Source organism: Agelaius phoeniceus, chromosome 1 (assembly GCF_051311805.1).
Source record: "Agelaius phoeniceus isolate bAgePho1 chromosome 1, bAgePho1.hap1, whole genome shotgun sequence".
Taxonomy (NCBI): domain Eukaryota; kingdom Metazoa; phylum Chordata; class Aves; order Passeriformes; family Icteridae; genus Agelaius; species Agelaius phoeniceus.
The window spans coordinates 53,997,957-54,010,408 of record NC_135265.1 but is presented as its reverse complement, the minus strand read 5'-3'; the positions used below and the strand labels follow the sequence as shown (position 1 = coordinate 54,010,408).

The following is a 12,452-nucleotide window of genomic DNA, read 5'->3' as shown; positions in this document are numbered from 1 at the left end:
GAACATATTTCATTTTATGAGATTTTAATTTAATTCTGCACCATATCGTTGATGCCTTAATGTAGGGTGGTTTATCTAAGAGGAAGAGCAATTTATAAACCTCTTTCAATTGAAATCTTTAATGATAGGATACGATAGCATAATTACAGCAATGCCTGCTAGTCCTACTATACATAAGCATCTGTCACCAATTCCATCATAAACATAAACCCTTATTTTAAGGTTTTATAACTCAAATTATAAAATTCAGCTCCAGGCTAAAATTTGGGATGCAACAGTTCTGACCATCAGCAATTAAACTATAAGAATCATATATATATATATATATATATATATATATATATATATATATATATATATATACATATACCTTTTTAGAGCTGCAAGTATGTAAGAGCCCTGTAAACATCTTTAAAATTCCTGCTTTCTTTTTTCTTTTTCACTTGGCCGGTGTTCAAAATTATGTGCAGACACTGTAGGTACCATGCAGACAAGGCCCTCCTCACATTTTTTCCTGCACTTGTATTATACCTAAACTAATTCCACTAAGGCTTGGCAGGTTCTGGAACATATTTCAAGGAGCTTGGATAACTAAAATTATGCCTTTTTTAAATTTTATTTTTAATTTATATTACATACACAGATTTGAGAGTACTACAAAGCTGAGGAGAAAACCACTCATACAATGAAGTCATTGTTGAAGCTGTAAGTAAACATTTGCTTCCTGACTGGTTTCTTGCCATTTTCTCTCAGAATTCTCAAATATCTTCTCAATTCAGTTCTTTCTTCTTTATTTTTTTTAAATGGGTATTAGGACAGCAGTTCAAGTAATGGCTCCAAATGATCCCAGGTAATCCTAAGTGCTACTAACACCTGGCTCTGTAAAACTTGCAAGAAAACCACTGGGTGCCTACCTCACATGTAAATACATTAATATATTTTCCTGAAAACTGCAAAAGCATGACAAATCGTAACATCTCCAAAATGTTGAAGTCTAAATGACTTTTTTGAAGTTGCTTAATTACCTTTTTATATTTAATTACCTTTTTTATATTTAATTACATCAACCACGACAGCCCCAAGTGTCCACTACAGCTCATCATTCCAATAGTGACATAAACCAAATGAGCAAAAGGATTATCAGAAGTTAATAAGGGAAAATGGCCAATATAAAGGCAATTTTGAGTTAAAACTTTGGGCTGATATCAGAATATATTTCAAAAGCAGCTGCCTGCAGTCATCACATCTGGCTAAGACCCCCTTGCCTCTGCAGGGCCCAGCTGAATCACCACTTAATCAGGGAGCAGGGGTGCACAGAACGCAGCAGGGCACCTTTCCACAGAAGGAGCATGATTTTGGGGTCAGAGGGGACTACCTCTACAAACAAAGTATGAAAGAGGCATTTTCAACATCTTTTGGGGCTCTTACAGAAGTCTTGGCACTGAGAGCAGTGTAGACTGCTAGTCCTGATTTCCCACTGTCACTCAAAGCAGCTAACGCTGGTCTACCCAGCCAAAAGCCCTGCTGTGGGCTTGGGGTGCTGTGGACTGGGTTCATGGGACTGAGGCTCCAGGGAGGGCTCAGTTCAGCAAATGCAGGAAGGGTCCCACATGGCACAGACTTGCAGAAGCTTCTTCCAAGCTGGTAGGCAGTACTTGGGTCTTGGATGATGGTCCTCTGCTGATGCAGGTTAGAACTCCCTACCCTACCTGCCCAATACAGAGAGAAAGGCAAATTCCCCACTAGCTTCAGAATGAGCAGGATCAGCTCCCCCAGCTCCCAAAAGCGTCCATCCATGTAGAATATTGACTGCAATGCAAAATCTAGGATTACCCTCTAATGACTATCTGAGCCTGACACCTTCAGCTTACAACAGTATTTAGCAGCAAATTTAAGCATGAATTTGAGTGTACTTTATTATGTGGTAGATTGTGGTGTAAATGGTGAAGCATCTGAGGAACCCTGAGGAATAAATCACAAATTTCTGTGCTCTCTCTTTCTATAAATACCCACTTTTCCTCTAATGCCCAAGAAGACTGCAACACAGATTTATTACTTACCTCCAGGCAAATTTGCTCTGAAATTACAATTCAGTAATAGAAGACTGACCCAAAAAAAAAACTGTTAGTAAAATATTGTGTGTGTACTTGGGCATGTAGTTAGGATTGTTAATATCAATTAATTCTGCTCACAGAGGAGGACTTGTTTTAAAACAACTTCATTTTTCTTCTGCATATATGTAATTACACAGCTGTAACTAATAGCCATAGAAAAGCAATCTGCCATCTAAACAACTAGCATTATTCTTCAAAGTATTACTTGTGCTTTTCTTCTTGTATTTCCTCAGTGTGAGAGGTGATTAGTAGATATGATTAAATGTATACATCAAGCCTTTTAGTGAAGCACCAAGCCCTGCTTTTCAGCTTCATTTTAAATGGTATTTAGCAGTTTTCTGGACACATCCACTGGTTTATTCTGCAATGCTGATACCTGTCTCCCCATTTGGAATAAGATAAATTTTATTTCTACAGGATTTCACCACTACCACCCTTTTCTATGCATGTTATCACTGGTATTCATTTCTTTTATCTTTGTGTAAACCATGTGCTCTATCACATTTGCCATTTTGTTTGGGTGACATTCCCATCAATCAACCGATTGCCTATATGTGCACACTACAGGGACTAAGAAAATTTACCAAAAATTTCATTATACTTCATAGCAGTCACTAGGGAAGAAAACCAACCTAATGGTTGTTTTGTAAACAAACCTTTGGCATGAAAGGAAATTTTAGCCAAGAAGAAAACCAAGCTTAATACAGATTAGATACATATTTATCTGGCTGTATTTCACAGGGCTCAGCACTTTTTAATTTAGCCTTTATAGAATGACACAATACAGAAAAAATGTCAGCAAAAGACACAGGTAACCTTTGCCAGCTACTTCCTATTATAATAGGAATTCCTCAAGCACCAGCATGGGCTTTGCTTTATGAACAGATAACCTCAATGCTTTCCAAAAGTAAATCTCCCACTTTGGAAAGACTGGAAAAGTGCTTCAGGTACGTGGTTTCAAGCATTGCAAAGGTTCATGTATTTGTCCATTCTTTCAGGAAGCAAGGGGGAACACTGAATACTCACACATGCAGAGGAGGAATGGGAGATGGTTCGTAATGGTAGCGTCCCTCATGATGTCTTGCATCAATTGGTACAGGAGGGTGGAATGCTGGAAAAAGGTGAGGAGGATCTGAAAAAACAAGCGAGGTTCCCAGATCTGAGTATTTCCAATGATTCTTTAAAAACAACATTCATAAAGACAGAACAGATACTGAAAAGCATGCGTTAAAGAGTGCTATGACTTAGGTCACAATCTCCTTCCATGCTGCTATCAATCAGGTCTGTCTGAGAGGACAATTTGGCCCACACTGTTTGCATGAATATGTATTTACTAATTTTAATATTCTCTTTTTATAGCTTAAATGGAAAAGGGCATTAAAAAAGTCTTTAATAAATAATTATGTGCCCATATGTGAAGCACCAGATCAAAAGGACCATCACGGCTTTCATAAGCATTCCTGATTTATTTATTTTGTATTAAAACAAGAAAAAAAATCATCCCAGGAAAAAAAGTCTAAGCAGAGAATACAATGCAATAAAAACATAACATATATCCTCAGAGATGTACACACACTCCTACAACAGAAAGCCAAACTGAAGTGACATTCTGAGAAATGTAAGTAAAACTGGCGTTAATCAGACAATGATGTGCAAAGGAAATGTGACTGGGAAAGGCCATGTTGGAGATGTTTAACTGCACCACACCAATGGCTCAACCTGGAGGAATGTGTGTGAGGACAGAGGGACTAATTTCATGCCCAGTTCTTAAAAAGGAAGGGTACTTTCTTTGTCCCCATGACTGGAGACCCAGGCATTCATGGCTGCAGTAAGCTCCCCTGCTCTATGTCCTCCACGGCTTTCACAGGACGGGGGATTTTGCAGCTGTCAGAACTCCTGGTTCCCGCTGCTTCTGGAGAACCTGGGAGATAGGCTGACAAAAGGGGGAATGCACCCCTGACACCCCATGGGCTCTGCCCAGAGGAGTCAGGCACTGGCCCACCCTCCCCACAGCTTCTGCAGCCAGATTGTCCCCAGCTTCAAGGGGCACAGCTCACAGAGACCACAGCTCTCCTCACCAGCACACCGCTGCAATCTGCGCGCCTCAAAATGTTACACGCTGCTCACCACTGCCTCCCAAACACTCACAATTCCAACAAAATGCTAAACACCTCCAGTGGCATGAAACAAACTTATCCTGCACACAACCATTACCCAATTGCCACTTTGGGTGATGTCATGTGTTTATCTGACACCAAAGGCTGAGAAGTACAGACATTAGGTCATGTCATGGATTTACTAAAATGCTTCTAGAAAAAAAGGAAACATCAATCGTGTACTTGCAGTAAAACTAGTTCTACTCCAATTTTGCCCACCAGCTCTTGAAAGTATCTTTTCTTTATATTTCCTACCTTTCCTATTCATCAAAATTTAAATCTCCTCTTAGATTATATTATTTGTGAAAGCAGTTCCCTGGTCTCAACTAGAGATGTTTAAAAAAAAAAAAAAAGGATTTTTCCTCATCATGATTTAAAAAGTTGGGTTGCTTTATTATTGCTTTTTGAAGTGCGGGAAGAATGAGAGGAACAAACCTCATTGCCCTGAGGGAATTCACACAGGGGATGAAGGGGAAATAATTTCTGAGGAACTATTCCCAGTATTTCAAGAAAGCCTGGAAACATCTGACACAGACTGTCCAGTTACACAGCTTGATTTTGTGAAAGGGCATCAGCATGTGACTAGCCACAGTACATTTCAGCCATTTACTGACTTAGGAACCATAAATGAAAAATAATTGTGGTTTATGATGTAAGCTGGGAGCTCAAACTCACAATATTGTTAATTCTGACTCTGTTGCACCAACTGGACCTTGGCATGCAATCTGTTATGAGCTTCACTCCCCATGCCAATCACTCATGGTCTCCAATGTGGGTAAAAAATGGGTCACAGATGATCTGGAACACACTGTCATTGAGTGTCATTGATGCTTGCAGCCACCTCTGAACACATTCCCCAGCAGACACCAAGGCGACACCATGGGAAGTGTGTTTTAGCACATCTCCCTGCCTACCTGCTAAACTAGTATTTGACTACAGCAGCAGAAGCCAAAGGGAGTAGGTTTGAAAGCAGATGTCTTAGTATTTTACAGTATAAAGTCTGCCACCATTTTTTCAGCAAAAAAGGAAGTCACTTACACCGTCATAAATGCACAGGCAAATCCTTCTCTGCCCTATGTGTCTCCTTCAAAGAGTGAGTCTGGAGAGCACAGGTAAGACCACAGAGATTTTGCTACTCATATTCATGTCAGACAGGATGTGATTCACCTGGCCAAAACATGAAATCCCACTCATGCCAAGCCTCTTCACTGTCCCACTATGCCCAGCCTGAGCACCTACCCATTAAAAGCAGTCCTAGTAATTATGCAGTGAAACACCATTTGACCGTCCTCAATGCCTAATTTACTTTCCACTGAGAAATGGAAACTTAGTATTAAACAACCCAAAAAAAAAGGTATTTTTCTCTGTGGGGCTTATGCAGTGCAGATCATCAACAAGTTTTATTTATGCATGGGCTATAAATCTCCAAGAACATTTTTTTGAGTCCTCTCACATTAAGCGCCTTTGTATATCTTGGTTGCATCTTGTTTGTAGTTTCCATCTGGGAAACAGCCGTACTCCATCATGGAACAGGGAGCTGTCTCTGTCAGCCCTGAGCCGTCCAGAGCAGAGCTGCATATCAAACCTCAACATAATTACCCATCTCACAGTTTATTATTTACACATGAGCAATACAGCTGGTGAACATCGTAACTCAAGTGTACGTGTAATAAGTTACTACACTGTAGCCATCTCTTGTTGCAACCCTTAAGAAAAACTACATGATGACTTTTCCAAGTCAGGCTAAAACTGCTGAAGCAGAATAAAGTGCCACTAAACCTGGCTACCTCCTATTTATCATACAATTTCCTGACTGATGGTTCCACAAACCAGCTGCTAAGTGCTGTGTACTCTACTGTCAGCAGACTAACATGCTAAATGGGAGACAGGGAGAATAATGTACAGAACTACAGAACTGGTGGAGTCAATTTTACAGATGGAAATCAAATCCTGCCATGTTGGGTAAGCCCTCAGCATAAAAGTAGCTGGCAAATTCTACGTGCTTGGGGGCCCAAGACCACTCCACTTTGAAAAGCACTGAATATTTATATAGAAAGACTCTAAGATCAGAGAGCTGCCAAAGCACCCATCATCCAGGGCTTCACTTGGAATTCACTTGAAACGGCATAAAATGTAATTGGTTGACATGTATTTATATGGAAATAGATAATAAGTTTACAAAGCAGTAACTGCGGCTGTAGCCAGTTTCACATTGACTTTTCATATCCCACCCAGTAACTATTTCATTAAAGGCACCATCAGAATATTAATGGCACGTTCTGCCACAATTATTGAAACTGTAGGTAAGTAAAAAATTAAGTGAGACTAGTCAGGCTAGAATTGAATCTGAACCTATCTGACTCACAGTTGTTTGTGCAAGATGCTTTACCTATCTAGAAAACCAGGGGAAAAACTCAGTGTCAGAGACAGGATAGCTGCTCTGACTATGTTTTCATTAATTCATTTAAACTGTGAGGAAAAAAACTCTTACCCTCAGCAAGGAGGAACTCCTCTCACCAAAACAAATCGACAAAATCTAACTTCCTATTCTGCTAAGGAAATTACTTATTACCTTCTTAAAAATTCTGGCTAAGATGCAAACTTACAGAGAGTATGCCAGGCAGTTTTCTTACAGACATCCAAATGCAACTGTGAATTCCTAGGCCAATGACATCCTTGCAGAGACTGATGTAAGTGTACAGTACATGGACAGATGCTGGCTGTGTATTTGCAGCCCTCAGCTTCAACTCAGTAGAAGTACTTGATTCTGTGCATAAATTCCACTGTTTTCAAGAACTTGTAAGGACATGCCAAAGCACTGGCAATATATTTGAAGACATTGCTCACACATTGCTGAGTTTGGTAGCTATTGCTGCCTTTGGAATTTTCTGCTGCCTACTGCTGAAAGCTTCCTTCAGATGTTCTCCTGTGCCCTGCACCACTAGCAGGGTCTTCTTAAAACAAAGTGTGAGACACAACTGCCTGCAATGCTACAAACTCATCAATTTTATACTGTGAGATTTTTCTGGAAAATATGTCAATTTATGCTGACTTTCTGTTGTGTAAAACCTGCCTTCTTATTTCTCCTTCAAGAATCATTCTTACCTTCTAAAAGAAGTGAATAGGATCATCTCTCTCCAATTACAATCATTGCCATACAGGAAAAAAGAAGAGACCTACTCTTGTTCTCTGAAAGTCGACAACCTAAGTCTCTGCTGCAGCATCAAGAGAAAGAAACTGGGAGAAAGGACAGGTATGTATGATCCTTGATGCTGAACAGCAAACCTGAATTGAAGTCTGATGAGATGCAATTCACAGCAAGACTTGTTGGAAAGGGGGATGATGCCAGCTGGCTCAAAGGTGCTCTGCAACACCCTGAGAGGATGGCAGAAGGGTTAGGCTGCTACAAAGCTCGCTGAAGTTTGTGATAACTTCTGTACACTTTAGTCTCTCAAATATGCCTTACTTAGGTGATCACTACATTTGGAAAGGTCGGCTGTGATGGTGATATGAGTAAAACACTCTGCCCTCAGCTAGCTGATTTGCTGAAGCACCTTGTGATTCCTGCCAAATGCTTGAGGGAGATGGCTGCTGAAATGACAGGCTGCCTTTTTCAGCACATCAAGAAAACTTTAGTTACCGTGTGTGGTGAACCCTAATGTGATAACCGTAGAAGATGCCTGCACTGGCTTGAACTCACCCAGTGTGGCCCCAATGTCTGCACCTGTATCACGAGGTCAGGGCCAAGAAAACAGAGATCCCAAGCCCAACACAGGAAGCCCTCATTATGCTTCAGCACATTTGTCCTTAGGACAATCAGCTCACCAAATTACATGTCAGAGCTGAGCCAGGTGCAAACTTCTATCTCAGATATAACCTCACTTGAGGTGAAATCTCCTTCCTGTTTAAATCCATTACAGCCTTGATGCCGAACGACAATACCAAGCTTTCACACCAGATGTAACAGATACAGTATGATGCAAAATATAGCCTCTCTGTTAATGTCTTTTCAATATGCAGAACAGTTTTGAAGAGTTTGCCAGCAAATTTCTACACTTCCTTTGGTTCACAAGCCGATCACCAGATGAGAATTTTCTAATATTCAGCTTTGCAGAGTCCCTAAGGGCACCACTGTTTCTTCACATACATTTCCTTCAACTGATCTGAACTTAATGGTATTGCCAGGTTTTATGGCAAGAACTAGGTTCTTAGTTGCCAAGCAAAGATCTTATTTTGGATTTCTGTTTACATCTTGCATTAGGGCTCAATAAGAGCGCATGTTGTCTCTGAGGGTTTTTTTAGTTCTCTCTCAATAAGGGGTGATTTATATTTTCTACGTCTGCTTATACAGAGGCTTTAATCAGGAAGAAGAAATGACTGAGCCACAGCTACACGTTAATGCATGCACTTAACTCTGTGCTCTTTGAAGAGTTTCCCTATGGTGACTGGGGCTGCTGCTTCAGGCGTGGCTGGTTGCCATCTGAAGCACTGCTGGTTTGCAGGCTGATCCACTGCCGTGCTACAGCCAGTTACCTCAGGATTCCTTCCTGTGGCTCTGTGTGTGCATGCACACACACGCTGCCAAGGTGGCAACAGCCACACTGACATGGATGTAGCTAACTCACCACCTGACTTCACCGAGAAGGGGATTCTAAATAGGGAAAAGGAAATGCCATGGAAAAGCTGGGAAAAAAGTCAAGTAAGCGTATAAAGCCAAGAAACAGAAATTGAGGAAAATAACTTTTAAGGGGCAAGTCCTCTGCATTCCAGTAGCACTAAATGTTAATTGTGATTACATATAGTAGATGTAACACATTCAGAGAATAGACAATTTCCCATTGGCTCACTTCCCTTCCTTGTGTCTGTGTGTATTAATGATGATCAAACTTCCCCTTTCTACCCTCTGCTGGTGCTCACAGAGCCTATGTACTGATCTTAAAACTAAACCACAGGAGTTCCAGGCCAAGCCTCACAAACCAGAGCAGAGCTCCAGCTCTTGTTATGGCTGAAAAATAATTTCTATCTTTGCAAAAACAAAAATTAAGACTTTGGCACATCTTAGGTTCCTGTCATCCATTTTAATACTTTCAGTTTGTAAATCTAAACACCTTGTGGGAACACGTTTTATTGTTAGCAGTTCCACAACAGCTATTATGCCAAACACTTGAGGGAGGAGCAGTTCTTGTGCTGGAATAAAAGTTGCTGGAACTGGTTTCATCAGCTGGCACTGAGAGGTGTTTTAATATGCCAGATTTGCTGCAGGTATTGGCTAAATAACTGCTGGATTGATTTCAGTTTGAACACTTTATTATTCTTTCCAGTCAATGCAACTCTGCTGTCTAAGGAGCAGGACTGCCTTCTGGAATACTAACTAAACTTTCTCAAGTCCATTCAGCAGACTCCAGTGCTTACTGCCATTTGCCCATCTGGAAATAAAAAAAAAAAAAAAAAAGGAAAAAGGAAAAAAATGTAGTAAGACAGACTCCCAGGGTAGTAAATATATTGCATGTACAAAACACTTTGAACAGAAAAGCCTCCAATTCTTTCAGAACACAATCTATGATTCATCACAGCCCAGTGATTTGCAAATGACTGTTTCCACTGGGATGGATGCACAGGTAAGCGAAGAAATAACTCCTGATCAAAAAGCCATGAACTTGCCTGGTGAGTGGGATGGGAAAAGCACTGCTGTCCCACAACCCTCTGGGGATGTACTTTTTAGAGGAGGAAAGCCCAGTCACTCCATCAGCCCAATCTGCCCAAGAACAAACAGCAGATTTGTGGAAAAGCATCCAGAATATCCTGCCTTCCACCCAAGAAACACAGGCTGCTTCATCCTATAAGCACCCTTAAAAAACTTGCATGAAGAGGAGAACAACTGCATACACCCAGCACCTGTACATTGGCCCATGGTCTCAGGAGAAGAGGATGAGAAAGCTCACCATCCCATTACTTAGAGGTATAATTGTTTCATCTAACACAGCTGGTTCTTGGTACAGCACAGCTCATGTTTTGCATAACCTCTGGATCACATGCACCATTTCTTAAAAACTTAATAATGTGGTTTCTGCAGGAAAATGACAAATTCTCCGCTGCCAGGAAGCTGACAAAAGAGATCCCTCCCTCTTCTACTTCCAAAGGACTTGCAGTAATAAAATAATTCAGCTTCTGCTTTGCAACAGTTGCTGCCTTGCTGTTCCTGCCCCTAACTTCTCATGCCACCATGTGTCAGTGCAGCCTTCACCACTTCAAAATGCATCCCTAAAAATTATGAAAACCAAAATGAGCAGCCATGTTCAACTCTCAAGAATCACAAAGTGGCTTTACCCAGCTGCTCTGGAATGCTTCCCACCTTTTATCACACATGTGTATGAAGGATCACATCCTCAGCATCTCCTCCTCTGCAAGCAGCGAGTAATTAGATCCATAACCACAATAAATACAAAAATCATTTGTACCTATCTATCTCTTCATTTCTGTAGCACACTATGAATTCCAGGGGTTGAAGGTGAGCTACAAAGTGGAAAGTGAGGAAATTGAAAGATTACAAACAAAACAAATCCTGATCCACACTGGTAAGAACTAAAGAAGAAATCTCACAGCAAGGCTTTCAGCTCCAAAGAACTTCTAAGCAGAAGTTTAATGTGGACTTCCTGAACAGTAGGAAGGAGGTGCTGCCACAGATCAGCTTGGTTATTCCCTAAGGCTCAACACAGCTCAAAGAATGCATCTGAATGTCCTCATATCAGCTAGACACATTAACTTAGCAATTACAAATATCTGTAATATGCAAAGGTAAATGTGGCTGTGTAAAAGGAAAGGCAACAGAAATGTAGAACCTGGCAGTGGTGGGGGACTACAAATACCCATGTATTGCTGATTTGATGTGGGAACCAATGAAGACAAGTTAGGTAATTCAACAAGCTTTGGTGACATTCTTAGAAGTTTGTAAGCAGCAATGAGTCAGTCTGCAAACATTATTTGTTTAAACAAGGGTTTGGAGACTTGTGTGCTTTTCTGTGTAGCAGAATCAAGTTTAAAACCTATTTGAAAGGCCAAACCTCAAACAGTTGGGTATCAGTATAGTGCAGGGAAAATCACTGTAGCTAAACAGATTTTCAACAGCTGAAGGTCTGAACCACAGTGTGAAAGAGTTGGAACCAGGTTATACTTAGAAGCTTTGATGAGTATTTTATGACATGATAGGAATTAGAGAGGAAAATGTATAATTACATCAATTATGTCTATTTTTAGATATTAAAACTCCTCAGATTCTATGGGATGCACAATGAGATGAACACTCTGAGAGATTTCTTTTCCCTGTTGTTCAATCTGAGTTTTAAAAATTTCATCCAAATATTCATAACTATTTAACTTCTGTCTGTATCACCCTGAGCAATTACTCTCCTTCTGAGGTGTTCACATTCTTCAAGCTCTTGCAGATGAGCAGATAGTTATTACATGTGCTGTCAGGCTACTTGATAATACACATTTATTGCAACCTTTAAGCTCTCTGTCCATATTCTAAATTAATCACAGTGATTTGTTTCTTCTTTCTGTGTTTCCTGCAGGTTGGGTTGTCATCCCTGCACTCTTGGGCATCAGATTTTCATGTTTCATGACACTGTTTAGGAGGAGGCAGCCTTAGAAATTTATAATAGAAATAACCTGTTTCTGAAAATTTCCCTTTTTAGCAGGGATATGTATTTCTTACACACAGTCTCAAAAACTATTATCTTTCATTTTTCCACATCGAGACAGTGTATTCATTATGTGGCAGTGACCTTACCTCCCATTTCTAGGGGACTGCTGGTGAAACAGGCACTGCTCAAGTCAAATAAAGTCAACACAAATCAATTCTTGGTTGCTACTTCTTGACATTTCCAAATACTTGACTTTAAGCTGTTTTCTTCCTCTATGTTCTCTCACCTTCCCTGAGCTTCTTAGAGACTTCTTCCTCTGTATTTCATTTTTATGCTGGTTACTTTTTGTTTCAGATCATTACTGAAGATGGAAAGCACAGTGAGTTCCCTTAATTTGCCCTATTGACATTTATTCTAAGTGCTCGCTCAGCCTGTTTTTGAGATGTCATATGGTCAATATTCCAATCAATCTCAGTTATTTTTACATGCCAAAATTTGAGGAAAATTTTTTAACAAAAAGGGTCATAAGTTAAATTATG

At 40.3% G+C, this 12,452-nt stretch overlaps 1 protein-coding gene and 1 long non-coding RNA gene across 12 annotated transcripts in view; one reads left to right on the top strand and one right to left on the bottom strand.

Moving 5' to 3' along the window:
- The window catches only part of GLI3 (GLI family zinc finger 3), a 201,635-nt gene that overhangs the window by 86,424 nt on the left and 102,759 nt on the right, over positions 1-12,452 (bottom strand). For all 3 annotated transcript variants that reach the window (XM_077179092.1, XM_054643992.2, XM_077179098.1), the window contains one exon: positions 3,141-3,246. In XM_077179092.1, the coding sequence (XP_077035207.1) occupies positions 3,141-3,246 (106 nt within the window). The remainder of the gene's footprint in view (positions 1-3,140; positions 3,247-12,452) is intronic.
- The window catches only part of LOC143694166 (uncharacterized), a 135,335-nt gene that overhangs the window by 94,781 nt on the left and 28,102 nt on the right, over positions 1-12,452 (top strand). For 3 of the 9 annotated variants that reach the window (XR_013182479.1, XR_013182496.1, XR_013182478.1), the window contains 2 exons: positions 3,113-3,235; positions 7,364-7,523. The exons of 1 other annotated variant lie outside the window; for it this stretch is intronic. This is a non-coding gene — a long non-coding RNA (uncharacterized LOC143694166). Of the gene's footprint in view, positions 1-643; positions 706-3,112; positions 3,236-7,363; positions 7,524-12,452 lie in introns of all 9 variants that reach the window. 5 more of the 9 variants (XR_013182474.1, XR_013182480.1, XR_013182475.1 and 2 more) reach the window with 4 other exon arrangements.